The sequence below is a fragment of the Lampetra planeri genome, chromosome 60 (assembly GCF_965212315.1).
Source record: "Lampetra planeri chromosome 60, kcLamPlan1.2.h2, whole genome shotgun sequence".
Lineage (NCBI taxonomy): Eukaryota > Metazoa > Chordata > Hyperoartia > Petromyzontiformes > Petromyzontidae > Lampetra > Lampetra planeri.
Genome location: NC_136166.1, coordinates 483,280 through 505,928, shown reverse-complemented (window position 1 = coordinate 505,928; position 22,649 = coordinate 483,280). Strand labels below are relative to the sequence as shown.

The 22,649-nt window shown below is 47.4% G+C and overlaps 1 protein-coding gene across 1 annotated transcript in view; it reads right to left on the bottom strand.

The window, feature by feature from the left end:
- Positions 1 to 14,461, bottom strand: part of LOC144736265 (uncharacterized) — a 47,355-nt gene extending 32,894 nt beyond the window's left edge. Inside the window, exons 1-3 of the mRNA XM_078618890.1 lie at positions 14,375 to 14,461; positions 10,188 to 10,385; positions 1,988 to 2,022 (exon numbers count right to left, since the gene is read on the bottom strand). Coding sequence (XP_078475016.1) covers positions 1,988 to 2,022; positions 10,188 to 10,248 — 96 coding nt within the window. The 5' untranslated portion in view covers positions 10,249 to 10,385; positions 14,375 to 14,461. The remainder of the gene's footprint in view (positions 1 to 1,987; positions 2,023 to 10,187; positions 10,386 to 14,374) is intronic.
- Between the last annotated feature and the right edge of the window lie 8,188 nt (positions 14,462 to 22,649).

Below are 22,649 nucleotides of genomic sequence, written 5' to 3'. Positions count from 1 at the left end.
TGACCGCGTGTCACAGTGGTGGGTCTCCTCCAACTCACAATTGGAGAGTGGCGAGGTAAAATACTGGCCCTGGGGGTGACTCGGCTCATCATTAACATCATCATCCCTATGCATTTTTTCAACAAGCCCAACTCTACTGATGAGACCCAGAAAGTTAAAACCAGCCCATAATCTGCCTGCTTTAATAAATTCTGCTTGGTAACATCGGTCTGGAAAGCCAAATAGACTGATCGTTTGAAACATAATTTTTTGGAAATGTGGAGACAGAACCGGATGTGCCACCCAGCTTCTATTTGCCATGCCCAAGCTTCCAATGAACTGCAATACTTTGTGCCAAGTCAACACTTCCCGTCCGATGTAAAGACCGGCTCCTGCTATAGGAATGTGGAATTTACAACGCTGGTTCAGACCCCCCCCCACCCCCCATGGAGATGAAAGCTACCCCACGCTCGCTTGAACAAGGAGACGCTGACTTTGACTGCCAGACCAAATGGTCGCATTGTATTACATCGATCCGTTCTGAAAATAGCCGCGGTGGCAAACAGACAGCTTGAATGTCCCTATGCTCTGTCACCGCAAATCGGGCTGCAAGGACATGAGTAGAGAATTAAAATATACTAATGCTGCAAAGACATTAGTTTAGAATTTAAATATACTAATGCTGCAAGAACATGAGTAGAGAATTAAAATATACTAATGCTGCAAGAGCATGAGTAGATAATTTAAATATACTAATGCTGCAAGGACATGAGTATAGAATTTAAATATACTAATGCTGCAAGGACATGAGTATTGAATAAAAATATAGTAATGCTGCAAGGACATTAGTATAGAATTTAAATTACGATGACGCTATCAAATGAAATCACTGTACATTTGGCATTCACACCACTCTTATAGCACTATTATGAAGGAATGTGCTGTCTCACAGACAATCATTTCAAGTCGTTTCATGGATATGGGTGGGGCAATGTTGCTATGCGTAATTCCAAATGCGGTATTTTGTGGGTACAATTTCAAATTTGGCATATTTAGACCACGAAGCCAGCACACGATGAGCCAACTTTTTTTCCGATGGCATCACCGGATCTTTCACGTGAACCCCGAATCGGACAGCAGGCGGCATTAATGGTAAATACACACCAGTGTTAACCAGGGCAGTCGTTGCATCCCAACCGCGAACCTCCGTAACAAGCGACCAACGCGCTACCACCAGGACACGTCGCTGCCCCATCATCAGCGTGCCAGGGAATGCCCCCCCAGAAGACGACGTCACATAACTACTTCTGAGATTATTTCGACAGGCATCCCTCGCCCAACATTATTCGGGGCTCCGTACTTCTCCACGCGCCGTGCCGCAGAGACGCTGGTCGCACGGCAGAGTCAAACCAACCGTGATGATTCTCACAACCAAATTTCATGGTCTGCTTTGTTGTGCAGTCAATGTTGGCCCGGCGGAGACCATCAACTGGCTACACTTGAATACCCGGTTCAATTATTACCCAGTCTACGTGATTCCACGCGTTTCTATGACACTGGATTAAGTCTCTAGGCGAGTCTATGGATCTCTATTAGAGTCGATCGGTATATGTAAGTCTTTGGGCCTCTTTGTATGTCTATGGGTATCTACGCAAGTACATGGTGACTGGCCTGAGACCGCCAACTCACGATACACTTGAGAATCCGGTTTAATCACAACTTGGTCTTTGTGAGTCCATGGGCTTCAATAACAATCTTTACGTTTCACAATGAGTCCATGGGTCTCCATGGAGGTCTAAGGGTATCTACGCACGTAGCTGATGACCGGGTTGAAACATCGGCTCGCGAGACTTGAGAACCCAGTTTAATCACGGGTGACTAAAACCTGGATTCAAAGCCGGGCACTCGGTGGTGGCACCCCAGTGTCTCCAACACGGCCATTATGAACCCCTTAGCCACCCGTCATCCACGTTCGTATCAGGTCTCACAGCAGCGCGGGGCAACTCACCTTATGTCGGCATTTCATAACCACTCCGTAGGCACCTACGTGGGAGAGAATGTGAGTGTTAATTATCTCATAGGATACATCACCGACAAACTAACACTTTCATCGTACCGCGTGGGTGAATGCACAGATGAACCGTTGATCTCGACCCAATACTCACACCATGGGAGACGGGCAAGGTGATGAGGAAACTAACAAAGAGACGGGTCGTGGGGGTTACTCGACCGTACTTCACCACGCTGGTCAGTACGGGTTGGTGAAGGCCGGGAGGATGGATATAGATGTGGCAGCATAGAAGTACAGCAATGGATGTTGCTGCACCACCCTTTACTGGCCACCAATGCAGTCTCACAGCCCTACGACCAGAGCCGCCCTCTAGGGTATACGGCGAATCAGGTGCGACTGCCCTGGGCCCCGCGCTTTGGGGGGAGGAGGGGCGCCACGCTTTGACATCATGGTGTCAGACGTAGCACTTCTGCCTTAGTTTGAAAGCATCGGGCGGGGGCCTATACGGTGGAATTTTGTCCGTGGCACCGCACTCCCCCTCCTTATGGATGGGCCCTGCCTATGCAACCGGTGTGGACATGGCGGTTACCCGTCCAAAGCACTATACAGCCTCAAGCCTGATTAGCTGCTCAGACACGATGAGATTACAAGAAGAGGCAAACGCGGTCCCGCTAAAGCCGCGTCGGCATCCTGATGCCGTCGTCCGCAAATTATTACACTGGAAGAGGAGTTCCACGCCAATCGCGACCAAACAAAGATCCCCGTATAGCCTTAACAGACTATTATGGCGAGTGCTGTTAACGAGCACCTATCAAGGCCGACACGGCACACGGGTGGCCAATACCACGCCCGCCAGCCTTTATTTCCCAAGCGGCGATGTTTGTACAGCGCATCAGGTACTCATTTGAGGCCGAGCCGACCTAGGGGAGGCCCAGCACTGGTTCAGATAATCGTCACTGGCCGTGAGCGGGTATTTAACTCAGGTCGCCCAGATTCTTAGTGCAGCAACCGCTACTACTACCAAACCGCCACATCAAGGCACGCGTTTTAGAAAAGACAAAAACCACACAAGGTAGTAATTCATCACGAAACCGCTCGTGGCAACCACAAAGCTCAAGCCGAATTTACAAGTGTCTTCGTTTCGAAACTGGACCGGAGAAGAGTGATGCTTTGCGACTCAGAATAAGTCAAATTAAACGTGCACTCAAGAGAATTACAGCGGTAGATGTATGACGTTTAATGCCCTGAAAGGCTTCTGCACTCAATTCTTGTGTCGTTAATTTGTCGCTTTTTTTACTTGCCCCAAGCTTCAATGGTTATCTCTGCATCATCATCATCATCATCCAATTTATATACACTGCTAGATGAATACCTCCCCTCACGGCTCTGCGACACCAAAATTCACCTCACTCCTGCACAACAGCTGATCTTGTCGCTCCATCCCAAAGATGGGTGTCAAGATTTTTACAAAACCGCTCACCGATAGGAAAAAACGTGAACCATGACAAACCGGCTAATTGTGTGGAGGTGTCATGGGACCTCCTTTGCCAGTGTCAATATATAAGAATAGTTTCGATTTAAAGCTTTCGTGACTGCAGGGATTCATCTTCTTGGTTCTTTCGGTAAAGTCACGTAGAAGGGAAGTAATAAAATAATAAAAATAAAACATAATAAAACAATTCTCACGACGTTTCGGCCACAACGCAAGCAGCCATCCTCAGGCGAAGAATGAAACACCCCAAGCTTGGAGCGTATATTTAAGCTGGGTTAGAGGGGGGGGAGGTGGGAAGAAGAGCGCCTAAACAAAATAATTTGCATATCAAGAGGAATTCAGCATATGGAAAATGCGTAGGAGGTGGGCGGGGGGGGTTCCAAATCAATACTATGCCCGTGCATTATGCAGGATTAGCAGCATCAAAGGGGGGGGGGGGAAGGGGGGGAGCATTAACAAAGGAAAGGAATGTTAATAGTATGTAGCTGTAGTTACTAAACAACCACGTAAAAAACTACAGTATAAACTGCATGACAAACTAAAGTATAAACTACATAGCATCATCAGTAAACTTACTATACTCTACAATAAGCTGAGTTACTAACAGTAAGTAATACATGAAAAATTCTACGTTGTAAAAATTATATAATATGCTTCCATCTAAACTTTATTCTCTTACATCACACGCGTCTATACCGTACTATATACTTCCATAGGCAAAACCAACATTAAATTACATACTGTATTGCTATAAACCACCCTATACCTTATACATTTTTAATATAACACTATGTATTATTCTACCCACCCTAATGTGTATCAAAATGGTTTATTACGTCCTTCCAGTGATTGCTAAGCCAGAATCCATCTTCTCGGTTAAAATTGTCTCTGTGTTTGTAAATGTGGATCGCCTCATGTACGAATCTCTCATGATAGCCAGATGGCTTGCAGAGAACCTCTGTCTTGGAGAAGTCAATGTCATGTGAGCCCACTGAGTTGTAACAGTGATCTGCCACGGCTGAGGTGTTTGTCCTACAGTGTTTCAGGTCAGCTTTATGTTCACGGATGCGGTCCGAGACATGTCGTTTGGTTTCCCCAATGTAACTGCTACCACAGAGGCAACTTAGTTTGTAGACACCAGGGTACTGTATGTCTGGAACCACATCTTTTACAGACGGTACCAGATCACGGATTTTATGTACTGTGTTGAATCGGACCTGGATCTTGTGTTTAATCAGGATTTTGGAGATCTTTTTTGTGACCCCAGCAATGTAGGGTAAGGTGATGGTCTTGAAAGGCTCCTCAACAGGATCCTTCTTGGTGGTTGGAGTGATGGCTTTGCGGATTGTGTAGTCGGAGTAACCATTAGCCTTAAGAGCTTGGCGTACGTGTTTGAGTTCACTGGAAATGTGTTCATGGTCGGAGATGCATTGGGCTCTATGATATAGAGTCTTGATGAGGGAATTCTTCTGGGATGGATGGTGGTGGGAATCCGGTTTTAGATAAGCATCCGTGTGGGTGGCTTTCCTGTAGACAGAGTGGCTCATTGAACCATCAGGTCTCCTTTTGATTAGGACATCCAAAAAGGGTAGCTTGCCATCATTTTCGACTTCCATGGTGAATCTGATGGCTGGGTGTATGGAATTGATATGGTCGAGAAATTGGTCTAGAGCAGGCCGGCCATGTGGCCAGATGACAAAAGTGTCGTCTACGTACCTCTTCCATAAGGTCGGGCGTAGAGTGGCAGTCTGGATGGCGTCCGTCTCAAATTTCTCCATGAAGATGTTGGCTACAACCGGAGATAAGGGGGAGCCCATTGGGGTGCCCTCAATTTGCTTGTAGAAGGTTCCATTCCAGGTGAAGTATGTATTGGTTAAGCAGTGTCTCACCAGGGGGGGTACCCCAGCATTCAGTCCTTGATGAACCAAGTCTTCAATGATTGCGATGGTGTCAGGCACAGGCACCTTGGTGAACAAGGAAACCACATCAAAACTGACAAGCAGGTCGTCTGGGGACAGGGCAATCCCCTTGATTGTTGATACCAGGTCAGTAGAGTTTAGTACTGCAGAGGTGGTTTTTCCAGTGAAAGGCCGTAGGATTTCGGACAAAAAACGAGCCAGTTTGTAAGTCGGGGAGTTGATAGTAGAGACAATGGGACGAAGAGGTGTATCTTCTTTATGTATCTTTGGCAAGCCGTACAATCTTGGTGGCCTGGCTGCAGAAGGTTTCAACGAGAACTGTTTGGTCTGATCAATTAATGCGGTTGAAGCAGAAATGATGTTGTTGGTTTTGGAGACGAGGCTGTTGGTGGGGTCTCTTTTTATTTTTGTATAGCTGCCATCGGTGAGTAGTTCTTGAATTTTGTTGTTGTATTCTATTTTGTCCATGATGACAGTGGCATTGCCTTTGTCGGCTGAGAGGATGACAATGTCATCCCTCTTTTTTAATTGAGCTAATTCAAAACGCTCATCTTTGCTGATGTTGCTAGCTGGCATCTTAGCGTTTTTGAGGGTTACAGAGATTTCCGATCTTGCTACGTCTGCAGCGATGTGACTCAAGCCCTTGAGAGCTACATCTACTCGAGCAATTATATCATTAACTGGTATGTGTCTAGGTGTGACTGCAAAGTTTAGTCCTTTAGCTAAAACGGATTTCAAACCTTCAGAAATAGGACTGTTACTGCGATTAATTACGACTTTGTTAACATCTAGCTTTTCAATGTGTGGGTCCGGTTTCTTGTTTGAGAGGCGGTTGAATTTGGAAATCAAGTTGTCCTTACATTTAGTCGACATAGCGGCAGCTGAAGAGGCAGTCATTTTTTCCACATGTTCCCAATCCGATGTGGACATTGTTGCACTCAAGGATAAGTGTGATTTGTAGAGTGTCTTGTCTAACTGATCTAGTTCGGTGCGCATAAGTCTGATTTTCTCTGAGATAAGAGCTAAGCTAGTTCTAGACAGAATTCGTTTCGCATTAGAAGAAGTTACAGCAGCAGATGTTAGTGTAAATGCGTTCGGTATTACCTTAGAGTCGCGGCATCTCTTCAGAAAGGTGAGAGACTCGATTAGCTGAGCCTTCTTGTCCCGGAGCTTGTTGAAGGATCTCAAAGTTATGTGGAAACCCTCCCCGTAGAGGCGGTTAAATTTCGATTTAAAGCTTTCGTGACTGCAGGGATTCATCTTCTTGGTTCTTTCGGTAAAGTCACGTAGAAGGGAAGTAATAAAATAATAAAAATAAAACATAATAAAACAATTCTCACGACGTTTCGGCCACAACGCAAGCAGCCATCCTCAGGCGAAGAATGAAACACCCCAAGCTTGGAGCGTATATTTAAGCTGGGTTAGAGGGGGGGGAGGTGGGAAGAAGAGCGCCTAAACAAAATAATTTGCATATCAAGAGGAATTCAGCATATGGAAAATGCGTAGGAGGTGGGCGGGGGGGGTTCCAAATCAATACTATGCCCGTGCATTATGCAGGATTAGCAGCATCAAAGGGGGGGGGGGGAAGGGGGGGAGCATTAACAAAGGAAAGGAATGTTAATAGTATGTAGCTGTAGTTACTAAACAACCACGTAAAAAACTACAGTATAAACTGCATGACAAACTAAAGTATAAACTACATAGCATCATCAGTAAACTTACTATACTCTCTGTGTTTGTAAATGTGGATCGCCTCATGTACGAATCTCTCATGATAGCCAGATGGCTTGCAGAGAACCTATGTCTTGGAGAAGTCAATGTCATGTGAGCCCACTGAGTTGTGTGGACCAATCAGTTTCAAAGACAATACATATATTATCAGAGGTTTTTTTTGCATTCTCACCACAAGTATTGTGGTTAATGCAGACATGATTCTTGTAAAAAGGTTTCAGTTTGGTGTTTTAACATCTTAACACGTGTTTTGTTGCCAGAAAAACGGGTAAAACCTAATCTTATATTTACGTGTGGAGGTGGTTCACTTTGTCCGAGGGGGTTCATAACGGGCTGCATTAGAGCCAGGACCAGTTCAGACGTTGCTTGCAAATTCAGATAAAACACCGGGTCGCCTCGGCACAGCCACATTAAATGGGTTAATCCACTTGCCAATCAGCAATCGGTTTATCCAACCGAGGGCTGATTTCACAGGAAAACCGGTGCCACAGCTGCCATGAACCCCACGCGCGCACACACTGTGAACAAACGTCCATCACAACGTTGGAAAAACGTCCATTACGGCGATGAGACGATCTCTAAACACTGGGTCACTTCCTTCATTTGATCCTCATGGCGGTACCCCGGGGTACCAAATAATACGAAATGGCCGAGGCAATTAAATATTTTATTTCTGGGACACTATTTTTTCCAGGGGTGTACTTAACCAATCAATCCGAAATCTGTGCCACTCTGCGAAGTCGAAACGCAGCGAGGACGATTGCGCTGAAACCCTGAACGCTCGTACGCACCGGAGTGATGCATCGTGCACAGCTCATCGAGATGAGTCAATTGCCGCATCGCCGACCATCAACAGACTAAACATGACTGCATCACGGACATTATGCGAGAGCCGGGGTACTATGGCACCCAAGGGTAACGCCACGAGATTCATTTGGGACAGGGTGACGGCTCGCCGTGCTGCCCGGTGGCAATCTGGCCGAGGGCTTAGACCCCGAAGCGTAAGGATGCGAGTTCACACCCCAGTCTGGGTTTAACTTGGGCTGTCATCATCAATCATCATCATCATTCATCATCATTCATCATCATCAATCATCATCAATCATCATAACCAATCATTATCATCATCATCAACATCAATATCATCATCAATATCATCATCAATATCAGCATCAATATCATCAATACCAGCATCAATATTATCATCATCATCAATATCATCATCATCAATATCATCATCAATATCCATTATCATCTATATCCATCATCATCATCATTAATCATCATCAATCATTGTCGTGGTCATTATCATCACTCCCTGGGTTTGTTGGTAGGGATTCGATGATTTGTGCTCTTCGTAACCTGAATTATAACTACAATAGGAAATTAGACTCTAGCGCTACTCCTAACGCCAAACGCACGAGTCAACCAGACCTCTGTCCTAACCCTATTGACGCCAACCAAGGAAACATTTTCCCCAAACATTATAGCCAACCACACCCTAAGTGCTACACCAGATCACACTAGCCAAGCATACACTAGCACTACCCTGAACTCGAATTTAACTCACCAACCAGACCCTGTCACAGCCTCCAACACTCACCTTAATACAACCAGACCCTATCACTTCCCATACCCCTCAACCTAACTAACCAGACTGTCACTAGGCTTACCAATCACTCAACAAGATCATATCACTACCCAACACCAACCCTAACGTAACTCTACCCCATCATATTCTTAGGTTTTTTCGGTAAAGTCACGTAGGTAAAAAATTAAAATTAATAGAAGTAAAATAAAAATAAAATCACGACGTTTCGGAGGCAACACAAGCTTCCGAAACGTCGTGATTTTTATTTTACTTTTATTAATTTAAATTTTTTACCTACCTGACTTTACCGAAAAAACCTAAGAATATCTACCCCATCACTCACTCTCCCAAACACTCTACCGCAAGCCTAACCTAATGCCCTACCCCAAACAGCCCCTATCACTATCCCTACCCCTAACCCAACAAACTCAACCAGCCCTTATCACCACCCTGACCCTTTTACGATGCCAGATTAGGCTTCATAAACCACACTGCTCCACTGCTGCCATTGTACAGGCTGCTGCTGCTCTGTGCATGCTGCTGCTGCTGCTGCCGCTGGCGTCGTCTTATGTGTGTCTGTGTGTGTGTCTGTGTGTGTGTCTGTGTGTGTGTCTGTGTGTGTGTCTGTGTGTGTGTCTGTGTGTGTGTCTGTGTGTGCCGACGCCGCGTGCTTGCCGCCGCGTGTTTGCCACTTCACGGGTCACCTGGGTCTACAGTGGGCGGTTTGCAGAGTCGCAAACTGCGAGCATCGCTTCTGTACTCGACGGTGACTTTTACCGTAGTGCTACACTGCCACTTATTTATTTCACCATTTGCCTCCGCGGCTGACGGGAGACCGGGCGAAGGGGGGGCGGACTTGAGCAACAACTGCCAACGCGGTTGCGCCCGCGCGGCCATTCCCGGACAAAGTTGGCATCTCAAATCATCCTCCTCTACGCCAACTCTCTCGTGCAGTTCTTCTCCGTCGCATTTGGGGTCCGTGACGCTGAGGACCCGAGCGGTAGCGCGTTCGCTGCCTGTTGCAGAGGTTTGCGGTTCGATTCCGGCAGGCTGCCCCGGTTATTACCGCAGTGGGTGTATTAACCAAAACATAGCATGCTCTGTCTGCTTCACAGTGAATATTAGAGATCCTGTAGCGTTATATGAAAAGAGAAGGCCGTTGTCTACCGGCGTCAATCTGCCAAATTAGAAAAAGTACACCGCAAGTTACTCAATTGGGATTACAAGCAGCACCATTGCTTCCTACTTTCAAACTCGTGGAGGTCATGTCTTTAAAACATAGCGCCTTCACGAGAGCCTTGCTCTAGGACGGGAACACAAAGTGTAGGAAACTATTGCGATTAAGCGGCGCATGCAGTCACGTCCGGGCACAGGTGAAATAATAAACGGTCTCCTTTCTGCCTCCCTTTGACGATCCTTCTTCTCTGCAACATTTCCCCACGGGTTCGCATCCAGTCAACTCACCTTCTCCCACGATCTGCAGGAACTCGTATTTATTCATCACATTACTGCCCGGCAGCTTCATGAGTCATCCGAGGAGAAGGGGGAGACGGTGGTGGCAGCGGCGGCGGAGCGACGGTGCCGAGCTGGTCTCTCTCGCACGGCGGCAGCGGCGGCGGCGAAGTCTCCCCCCCTCCGCTTGCGACACGAGACGTGGAGCAGCTGTTGGGGGGGGCAGTGTGGCACACACACAAAGAGAGTCATTCTCGTGCCGGTTGGCCCCCTACCCCCATTCACGGGCGCCGATCGGCAGCATCAGCAGCAGCACGGTGGTGTTGGTGGCGGCGGTGGTGGCGGTGGTGGTGTTGGTGGTGTTGGTGGTGTTGGTGGTGGTATTGGCGGTGTTGGTGGCGGTGGCGTTGGCGGTGTTGGCGGTGGTGTTGGCGGTGGTGGGGTTGGTGGCGTTGGTGGTGGTGTTGGCGGTGGTGGTGTTGTTAGTGGTGTTGGCGGTGTTGTTAGTGGTTTTGGCGGTGTTGGCGGTGGTGGTGTTGGCGGTGTTGGTGTTGGCGGTGTTGGCAGTGTTGGTGGTGGTGTTGGCGGTGGTGGTGTTGGCGGTGGTGGTGTTGGCGGTGTTGGCGGTGTTCGTGGTGGTGATGGTGTTGGTGGTGTTGGTGGTGGTGGTGTTGGTGGTGTTGGCGGTGGTGATGGTGTTGGTGGTGTTGGTGGTGTTGGCGGTGTTGGTGGTGGTGTTGGTGGTGATGGTGTTGGCGGTGTTGGTGGTGTTGGTGGTGTTGGTGGGTGTTGTTGGTGGTGTTGGCGGTGGTGGTGTTGGCGGTGTTCGTGATGTTGGTGGTGGTGTTGGTGGTGTTGGCGTGCCAACAGTCGTGGCGGCGAGCTGCTCGCCGTTCGTGGAGGCGGTGGGAGCCAATGCAACCAAAGAGACTTCAACTTGCAGCGCGTCGCGAAGTAAACCTGTTAAGCGTCGTGGGTTATATGCGCCTCTTTATTTTTATCTAAATATTAGTTTGTTATTTATTGCGTTTCAACAGGAGCCCGGTACAGAACACAAAACGAGACGCGGTGAGGAGGTTACAGAAGATCCGCGAGCCTCAGTCCTGAACGCCGTGCACACCTCTGGGTTTAAAGCGGAGGAGGAGGGGGGAGTGGGCTCGCCACATTTTTAGGATTCGTTTTAACCCGCGGCTGAGCACAAGCCCACATGCCCAAAAACGGCAAGCAGCCAGCAACACATTTTGCTTCCGCCAGGTAAGGCCGACGGAGCTATGCAGCTCTTTGTAAGAAGTCACCTGACCACAAATAACAGCTCGACACACAGTGGCTTATCACGTGGACATGTCGAGCAGCCAAATAGTCGTAAACGCGCGACGTTCACTCGAAATGTGGAGGGCAAAACCGGAGGACCCGAAGAAAAATCCACGCGACCATGGGGAGAGAGACACGCAAACTCCAAATATACAGCAGCAGCAGGCGTCAGGGTCGGAGTCGAACCCACGACCTCCTGTAGACCAGGCGAGGTAGTTAACATCTCACCACGGAGAGAGAGAGACACGCAAACTCCAAATATACAGCAGCAGCAGGCGTCAGGGTCGGGATCGAACCCACGACCTCCTGCATACCAGGCGAGGTAGCTAACATCTCCTAGCCACCGTGATGATGATGATAGAGACACGCAAACTCCAAATACACAGCAGCAGCAGCAGGCGTCAGTGTCGGGATCGAACCCACGACCTCCTGCGTACCAAGCGAGTTAGTTAACATCTCCTAGCCACCGTGATGATGATGATGAGAGAGACACGCAAACTCCAAATACACAGCAGCAGCAGCAGGCGCCAGGGTCGGGATCGAACCCACGACCTCCTGCAGACCAGGCGAGGTAGCTAACATCTCCTAAGCCACCGTGATGATGATGAGAGAGACACGCAAACTCCAAATATACAGCCGCAGCAGGCATCGCTAGGGTCGGGATCGAACCCACGACCTCCTGCGCACCAGGCGAGGTAGTTAACATCTCCTAGCCACCGTGATGATGATGAGAGAGACACGCAAACTCAAAATACACAGCAGCAGGCATCGTCAGGGTCGGGATCGAACCCACGACCTCCTGCGGACCAGGCGAGGTAGCTAACATCTGGCCACTGCGGCGCCCATCAAATCAAACGGCACCATCAGCGTTGTAGCGGAGAGGATTTAACACGTTTCTTAAACGGTGCAAGGTCGCCGTTGCCGTTTTTATTATTCAGAGAGAATTTGAGGAGGAGAGAAAAGAGAGGGAAGGGAATTTGCAAAGCGGAGGAGCAGTGGATGAGGTAAGAAGCAGACAGATGTGGAGACCGGTGACGAGGTGAGACTTGTAACGAGGTGAGTGAGACGAGGTGAGTGACACGAGGTGAGTGACACGAGGTGAGCTCAGTAACGAGGTGAGTGACACGAGGTGAGTGAGACGAGGTGAGTGACACGAGGTGAGCTCAGTAACGAGGTGAGTGACACGAGGTGAGTGACACGAGGTGAGTGATACGAGGTGAGCTCAGTAACGAGGTGAGTGACACGAGGTGAGTGACACGAGGTGAGCTCAGTAACGAGGTGAGTGACACGAGGTGAGTGACACGAGGTGAGTGACACGAGGTGAGCTCAGTAACGAGGTGAGTGACACGAGGTGAGTGACACGAGGTGAGTGACACGAGGTGAGTGACACGAGGTGAGCTCAGTAACGAGGTGAGTGACACGAGGTGAGTGACACGAGGTGAGTGACACGAGGTGAGTGACACGAGGTGAGCTCAGTAACGAGGTGAGTGACACGAGGTGAGTGACACGAGGTGAGTGACACGAGGTGAGTGACACGAGGTGAGCTCAGTAACGAGGTGAGTGACACGAGGTGAGTGACACGAGGTGAGTGACACGAGGTGAGCTCAGTAACGAGGTGAGTGACACGAGGTGAGTGACACGAGGTGAGTGACACGAGGTGAGTGACACGAGGTGAGCTCAGTAACGAGGTGAGTGACATGAGGTGAGTGACACGAGGTGAGTGACACGATGTGAGTGACACGAGGTGAGTGACACGAGGTGAGCTCAGTAACGAGGTGAGTGACACGAGGTGAGTGACACGAGGTGAGTGACACGAGGTGAGTGACACGAGGTGAGCTCAGTAACGAGGTGAGTGACACGAGGTGAGTGACACGAGGTGAGTGACACGAGGTGAGTGACACGAGGTGAGCTCAGTAACGAGGTGAGTGACACGAGGTGAGTGACACGAGGTGAGTGACACGAGGTGAGTGACACGAGGTGAGTGACACGAGGTGAGTGACACGAGGTGAGCTCAGTAACGAGGTGAGTGACACGAGGTGAGTGACACGAGGTGAGTGACACGAGGTGAGCTCAGTAACGAGGTGAGTGACACGAGGTGAGTGACACGAGGTGAGTGACACGAGGTGAGTAACGAGGTGAGCTCAGTAACGAGGTGAGTGACACGAGGTGAGTGACACGAGGTGAGCTCAGTAACGAGGTGAGTGTAACGAGGTGAGTGACACGAGGTGAGTGACACGAGGTGAGTGACACGAGGTGAGCTCAGTAACGAGGTGAGTGACACGAGGTGAGTGACACGAGGTGAGCTCAGTAACGAGGTGAGTGCAACGAGGTGAGTGACACGAGGTGAGTGACACGAGGTGAGTGACACGAGGTGAGCTCAGTAACGAGGTGAGTGACACGAGGTGAGTGACACGAGGTGAGCTCAGTAACGAGGTGAGTGACACGAGGTGAGTGACACGAGGTGAGCTCAGTAACGAGGTGAGTGTAACGAGGTGAGTCGCGATGTTTCGCGCTGCGAGTTGGCCGCCTCACAACGAGAAGCTTCGCTTTTAAAGGCGGCGGCAGCAGCCTGCAGCAAATCCCCGTGAAGAGGCTTTCTTGTACAAAGTTCCCACTTTATAAACAACAGCAGCAGCAAACACTCCAACAACAAGCACTCCAACAACAACAACAGCAGGGTGGCGCGAACCGGACGGCTGTCAAACTTTACACTCGCGTAGCGGGAGGCAAACAACATTACATTAAAATATAACGCCGCGTTAAATTACAAAACGAAAAACGTCCACAAGACGTGCTGGTTACTTCACGCGCTCGCCGCCTAAAAAGAGGAATTCATGTTTGCGAGTTTAATTGTTTTAAATCGTCGTTAAGATGTTTTGTTGTTTTACCTCAGCGAGCCCGGAGCCCACGGCTGAGGGAGTTCGCGTGTGGGGACGGGGGGGGGGCTACCCCGCGGTTCCCGCCATGCCCCGCGCGCGCCCCAACTCACGTGACCGGTGACGTCACCCGTGTGAACAGGAGGCGGGAAAGCGGGCATGGCGAGGCACGTGTCTCTGTCATTATGTCAAGATCGATACATTATGTCAAGATCGATACATTATGTTCAAGCTTTAGGCCCATTTGTGGAGTAACTGGGTGTGACTTTGCACATACAAGGACCACTGGAACGGGAATCGAAGTATTTGTAACGATCCAATGTCCGATGAAACGGGTATCGACCGGTTTTTAACGATACAAAATTGATCCATGCTCGAACGTATCGGCACTTGCATTCAAAATATCACAGCTTGATCCAATGCCCGAACACTGATAGGCTTATTTCTGTATTAACATAATTTTACATTCATTCTCTTGCGGATTCATTGTATCCTGTCACAGCGTACGTGTGCCGAGACATTCATTGCACGCGCCATACACGAATACAGCGCCGTATACTGTAATACAACAGATAAGCAGGCAATGGCTGTCTCTCTCTCAGCCGGTGTTGAGAGAGAGAGACAGACATAGAGGCCCTGCGGGCCACTGAGTGGCCTTTTAAGTGCAGCCCGTGATCACCCCAACATCATCATCATCATCGTGCTGCCGTCAAATCCACTGAGATGGATTACCGGCGAAAGTTCCCACCTTTGAAAATTAGTGAAGGACACTCCTCTAAACATCAAAAATACATTGTCAAATTTCGATTCAAAGCTTTCGTGACTGCAGGGATTCATCTTCTTGGTTCTTTCGGTAAAGTCACGTAGAAGGGAAATAATAAAATAATACAAATAAAACATTGTAAAATAATATTATATTACTTTATTATATTATTGTATTATGTAACTATATTATTTCATTATTTTATTATATTATTTTATTGTTTTATTTTTATTATTTCATTATTGCCCTTCTACATGACTTTACCGAAAGAACCAAGAAGAAAAACATTGTCAATTTTGTTTAAAGACACATCCTATCAGCTCCACGACTTTCCGGGAACGAGTGCTTCAATTCAGTAATTGTCACTGTACATGATGTCTATGCTGAGTGACGGGTGCGTGAAGGACGCGGTTTGCGGTCTCGGCTTTTTTATTATTTTATTTTGTGACTTTAAATGCCCCACGAGCGCGCTCCCGCTTATTTTGTGTCCAGTACAGGATGTGCTGGAGTGTGTTGAACGAGTTTACTGTGCACGCACAGTGGGTTAGGGGCCGGCCATAAATGACGTCACGTGATTTTGGACGATTTTTGACCCCCCCCCTCGTCACACGGCGTCACAAAAAGTCAGACCCCCCCCCCTCAAATATGACGTCACAAAGCTGTACCCCCCCCCCCCCAAACCTTATTTCCATTTTAAAAATAAAACATGCTTAAAATCGCTTTAAACTAGTGCCATTGTAGTGCGTATTTAATGTGGCGCTGCACTCTGATGTAAGAGTGTTGTTATAACAATTCTATATTTATTTAAAGTTGCGCATTTTTATGTGACGTCACATTTCTCACCCCCCCCCTCGTCACACATCGTCACAAATGTTTGACCCCGCCCCCCTAGGTACGTGACGTTATTTATGGACGGCCCCTTTGTCACTCACACTACTTGGTGAAGGCTTGCGACCCACATCTAACAAGAGCGACGTTTCGGGCAATGGCCTATTGAGAGGCCAGAGTGGACGATACGAGTCAGTTTTTTTGTTTCGAAATAAGATGAATAGTTATCGAAGTTCACTAACGCAGTAGATCATCGAATATCCGGCGGCGCCGGATTTTCAAAAACGCCGGATAATCACTAATCACATCATAATTTAAAACAGCTTATTTTTGCACATTCTTGTATGGCATGTGTTTAGGTGTTACGTGTTTTTATGTTAATTATATTAAATTAGCATAAACGTTCAAATAGACAAAAATAAATATCCTACTTTAAAAGGTTAAAACGTTTACTGTGCCGTTCTTACCTCTCCAATCTCGAAGACTGCATGGGGTGCTGTATACACGTGCAGTATTGTCATTGTTTAAGTTGTATGTAGTGTATAATGAACCGTATGTAATATTTGACACTGAAATAAAGCGTTGCTACCTTTTTTTGTCACGAGCGCGGTGCCGATCGCCGGACAGGTCATGCAGCCGGTGTCGCCGGATCGGCCCGGGACCGCCGGATAATCGATGATCACCTCTAGTTATCAATACATCTCCAGTGAACCTTGATATCATGTGGCCAGGATGTCCGTATAGGCGTGTCCTTTACGTAACTTGTGAATCTTGTGTTATACTCCTATAAAATACTTAAAAATGTTACCGCATACGTTCGTTTAAGAAGATGAACCATCACCGTTGAACGTGAAATTGAACGTTGAACAGATCACGTGCACCAGCGTGAACGCAGCCTTGCAGTGAAACAATGCAGCAGCAGCGGCCTCTCGTGGCCAGCAGACGTCGCTAGAAGAAAATAATTAAATCTTGACTTAAAGCTTTCGTGAAAAATAATAATAGACACTACAGTATTAGGTTTTTTTTTCGGTAAAGTCACGTAGATAAAAGGTAAAATAAATAAAATAATAATAAATGAAAATAAATCACTGTTGACACAGTCAATTTAGCTGTGACGGTCCCACTTGAAGACGGAGACTTGTGTTGCCTCCGAAACGTCGTGATTTAATTGATTTATTTTCATTTATTGTTATTTTATTTCTATTACTTTTTGCCTACGCAACTTTACCGAAAAAACCTAATAGTATGAATCCTTGCAGTCACGAAAGCTTCAAATCCAGAATAAGAATATAATTAGTACAACCAACTTTCTCACTGGTCAGATAACAATAATCTTTATTTGTATAATCGTGTTCAATCATAATAAACTGAATCGTACGCGTGAACTCCTCGTTGATGTTTTATTTTCACGATGCACGGCATTGTGTTTGTGTGTTCATATCGATGAACGCTATAACATTTGCTTGTAGGAAACAACAAGAAAAACCTTGGCCGTTTCGTATGCGAGCGATGGGCTCGGTTCTTTTGTTTGGCTCGTTTAACGGGCTAAGGGATATTCATCTCGTCCTTGTATTGTAACACGTAGGCTTTCACCACCAACATGCAACAAAGTAATACAACCACTCGTGATAACGTTTTTTTGTTAGATCGCATAAATATAAATGGGTTTACTCTCCAACACACAAGCGGTGTGCTGAACTAGTAACTAATTCGCACGTTCTGTTTACGTGACAAACCTTACTAATCGGCTGTGTCGGGTGGTGCTGCTGTTTAACGACGCATTTAAATTTACGCGATCTAACCCCAAAAAACCCTTATTATGGATCACGCATGAGCACTGCAAACAGTAAATGCGACGTTTTTATAAGTCGAGTCAGAGGCACAAATTTTCGCTAAAAATTGGACGAAAAAAACTTTTTTCTCACACACGAATTCGGGTTAAATCGCGTAAATGTGCCGTACACAAATACGTCGTGCGGCGCCCGCAGATCCCTAGGGTTACAAAGCCCCACGAGGGCTGACTACGAATAGAATCGGCGAGCCCGTGATGGCAATCTTCCAGTTCGCCTTCAGCGGCGACTTGAGTCACGCGTGCACACGAGCGTAGAGGGTCCCCTGGCGGTGGAGGAGGAGGCGGCTGCTCATGGGAATAAAACTCTTTGGTACTTTCGGTAAAGTCACGTGGGTATAAAATAAATTAAATTACGACGTTTCGGGCGCAACACAAGCGTCCGTCATCAGGTAGGAAAGCATGGTCTGCTGCTGTTACATGCTAATTTCTCACATTAACATCACTAGCCCCGGCCACTTCTTTATGACCCTTAAAACCTTTTAAAACAGTCTGCATCAGCAGCAGGCCATGCTTTCCCACCTGATGACGGATGCTTGTGTTGCGCCCGAAACGTCGTGATTTATTTTCTACCTCGTGACTTTATCGAAAGAACCAAAGAGTATAGATTCCTGCAGTCACGAAAGCTTCAAGTCAAGAGGGGTAATAATTCAAATGTTTTATGCACTGGCTTCCAGTTTCACGTAGAACAGTTTAAACCATATTGTTAGCTTCTTATACAGCAGTGAACCACTTTGACCCAGCCTACATCACTGACATGGGATGCAGATCTTCTCTGCAATCACAGGTCGAGGCTTCGGTCTATGGGTGACCGAGATTTTTCCCGTGTCGCCCCCAGGCTATGGAATGCTCTTCCATGAGGTATCAGCGATATCCGTGTTTGTGGACATTTTTTGAATCCACCTTAAAACCGATTTATACGCATCCTCTTGTTAAACTTTGTTTTATTTAGTAAATTATTCTTAAAATGTATTTATATTATTTTTATGCTGAGTGTCTGCTGCTTCTGTGTCCTGTACCGCCCTTTGATGTCCTTGGTGAAAAGCACTAAATAAATATAATTATTATTAGGGTCCTAATTCGCAATTCATGAAAAGCTGGAAACAAAAACAGAACCAGGACAACCGACCAAACTCAAGAAGGCCACTTTAAAGAGATGGGGTGTTCACAGCAGACTTAAGTATCTCTACCGACTCCGATTGCCTGACTTCAAGTGGCAAGGCGTCCCATCGCTTGGGTGCCACGCTAACAAAAGCCCGATCGCCAAAAGCGCGCAACCTGTAGACCTGGCGGTGCTGAGCAGTTGGAGATCAGAGATCTTAAGGACCTTGATGGAATATATACATGTATTAGTTCCTGCAAGTAATGTGGGGTGAACCATTTTAAAGCCTTATAGGTTAATAGTATTCTCTTAATAATAGCATTATCTTAATATTATCTTAATAATGCTATTCGAGTGCTTTTCAGGAGGTGGTCACAGGGTGCTTGTTTGACCACCCTCCACCAGACTGACCAGGACGGGTTGGTGAGGGGAGGCCCAAGGACTGGCTAAGATGCTGCTCGCCACTGATGTGAGCCGTGGAAAACTAACAGCCATGACAAGGAAAACAACCGCTTCTCCAAAACCCGGGACAAAATCGGCAAAACGATGTCCTGAAGCCTCCCGCAGCCTGCAACACCATCGGACGCGACGAGGTTGGACGTTGGCTTCCAATCTCCATGGCAGCCGGCCACGCGCGGCGTGGCGCGATGGACGCAATGATCCAGCGGGGATGGGGCAGGGTCGGGGGGGGTTGGTGGTTCATGTCGAGATCGCCGTGATGTGCTGCCAAGAGGGCCAGGTTGGTGAACCCATCTGTGCGGACTTCTCGGTGCTGTCATGACACGGGCAGCAGGCGGGTGCCGTGGTGACGCTTGTGCCTCGCAGCAACAACGGTCGAGGTTCAATTCCCGACTCGCGCGACATTCTGTGTGGAGTTTGTGTGTTCCGCAGAGTGTGGGTGACCGTGAGTTCGTGGCTTGTGTTCTTCAGAGCGTGTGCGGGCGCGTGCGTGTGTGTGAGCGGCTGTGTGGAGTTTGTGTGTTCTGCCCTCCTGTCCTGCATGGGTTTCCTCCGGGTTTTTCCCGTTTCCTCCCATAGCTAAAACACAAACAGTCTCATTCGTCCATAAGAGGTTTTTTTTGCACCCAAAAACGCCTGGATGCACATAATGTACAAACGTAATGTGCATGCATAATATGAATGTGTAATGTACACACGTTATGTACATACAATATGTACACATATTATGTGCACATATTATGTACATGCATTATGCACATGCATTGTGTGTTGAATAACCGTGAATAACCAAACCAATTACAGATCATTTATATAATTAAAATTATTTAAATATCTTTTATTTTTATTATTTTATTATTTCCATTCTACGTGACTTTACCGAAAGAACCAAGAAGATTAATCCCTGCAGTCACGAAAGCTTTAAATCGAAAGATAATTTATATTAAATAATTACCCCCCCCCCCCTCTGGTCCTCGCACCTGATTGGCTCACAAGTGGCAACGTCACATTGATCTCTTGACTATTTAAGACCGAGGAGGCAGGGACATCTTCTTCTCTACAACTCTGGCAGTCACCTGATGAGGTTGGTCGTTGTGATAACCGGAGAAAAGTCACGGTACTCGAATTGTAAATGTTGTTGTGGGTTTACTCTCCAACGCACAACCGGTTCGTGTGTGCTGCACCAGTAACGAATTTGCACTAATTGGCTGTGTCATGTGGTGGCGGTGTTTAACGACGCATTTATATGCATGCGATCTAACCCAACAAAACCTCTGTTACGGCTATTGGTCACGAAAGCCTACTGACTTAAAGCTTTCCTCCGACTACATGTTAAACTAATGTCATTCGTGTTCGCCAAACATCCCAAAGTGACAAGGCCACCCTGAGTTCAGGATCATGTGTGGCTTCCCTGGATGAACACCTCCCCGTGCCGTGGTGGGGTTGTTTGACCATACTTCACCACGCTCGGCTAGCGTGGATTGGCCCAGGGCCTGGTCCAGATGTCACTCGCCACTGACGCGGCTGGGAATCGAACTCAGGTCCGCCTGGCTCCTAGCGCGGCACGCCAAATCACTGTACGCCATCGCTCCGCCGATAATAAGTCAATGATGGAGCCACCGCGCCGGTTATTTACCCCAGAAGGCCTCATTGAGCCTCAAAGACTCCCTTTGTCAGGAGGGTGCTGCTACATCAGGATGTTTGCCCACGAGCTCCGTGAGTGATGAGAATGAGAATCTTTATTTAGACTGGAGGAGGAATCCGATGAGCTATGAAGCTCTTTGATCACAGATGACCAGTAGGGGCACGGGGTGAGAAAGTCACAACAACAATTAGTTTGATCATCTTGGTTCTTTCGGTAAAGTCACGTAGAAGGGAAATAATAAAATAATAAAAATAAAACATAATAAAATAATTCTCACGACGTTTCGGCCACAATGCAAGCAGCCGTCCTCAGGTGAAGAACAGGTCTGTCGGGAAGACAGCGTCTGAATTCAGACGCTGTCTTCCCGACATACCTGTGTGGCCGAAATGTCGTGAGAATTATTTTATGTTTTATTTTTTATTATTTTATTATTATTTCCCTTCTACGTGACTTTACCGAAAGAACCAAGATGATGAATCCATGCAGTCACGAAAGCTTTAAATCGAAACATTTAGTTTGCCTCCGAGGTTGGGGAGCAACAGGAGACAACCCAGCACGGCGGCGCACACTGCAAGTGCCGTCGAGCCGACAACATCCGGCAAGCCCTGGTCAGCTGACCGCACCAGAGCTCTGAGAGCGATCGCCGACGGCGCCTCAGGGTCGGAGACAGCCCCGGTTGACATTGGACACCTGCTCAAAAAGAGCTCCACGCCTCATCGGATTCCTTCCGGATGAACACAGACAACAAGAATTCTGATTCTGACAATGGACAGTGCGCACGATGGAGGCCGATCTTCACCACCGCCACCGCCAACAGCAGCACCGCGGCCTTGGCCGGCACTCGGCGTGGCGGTGAGTGGATCGTGGGGCACCGCTACGCCCCAAGGGCTTCACGCCTCATGGTGATGATGAGCATCATCACCACGAAGCGCCTCCGGTTGGCATGGTTGGCTACGTACGGTGCGTGATGAAGTACTCACCAGTCTCAACTCTGCTTAGCTTCCAAGTTCCAGCAAGATTGGGCACATGCACAGTGTTTGTTCATGGGTTTATTCTTATGGTTAAAACCACTGGGCTTGTTTCCGCAGGTTCTGTCAATAGCGACGGACGCTGGGGTGCCTCTTACTTTCCAGAGCTTCTTATAATCGGGAGAATACGGCGAATATCCTAAGCCAAACGCAGAAGACTAAAATATAAAATTTTTGTTACTGGATACTCAGTGTTATTTTCTAATTGCTTACGTCTCAAAAGTACAGACAATGGCTATTATTCCCCACAAACTTTGCTTTTGTGACCAGGACAGTGATATTTCGAAATTTACCTATTTTCAAGCACTTGCAGCCAAAATTCAAACAAAAAGACAACTCTAGGCTCTAAGAAAAGCTGTCTCGGGTGTGGACCAATCAATTTCAAGGACAGTGCATTCATTATCAGATTTGTCTTTTTGTTTGAATTTTGACCGCAAGTGTTGTGGTTAATGCAAACATGATCCCTTGTATAAAGGTGTCAGTTTTGTTGCCAGTTAAAAGGGTAAAAACATATTACTCTTTTCTATACTTTTGAGGCATAAGCAATTAGAAAATAACACTTACTACCCAGGAACAAAAATCGTGTTACATAGTGAATCAGCCGTCCGCTGTA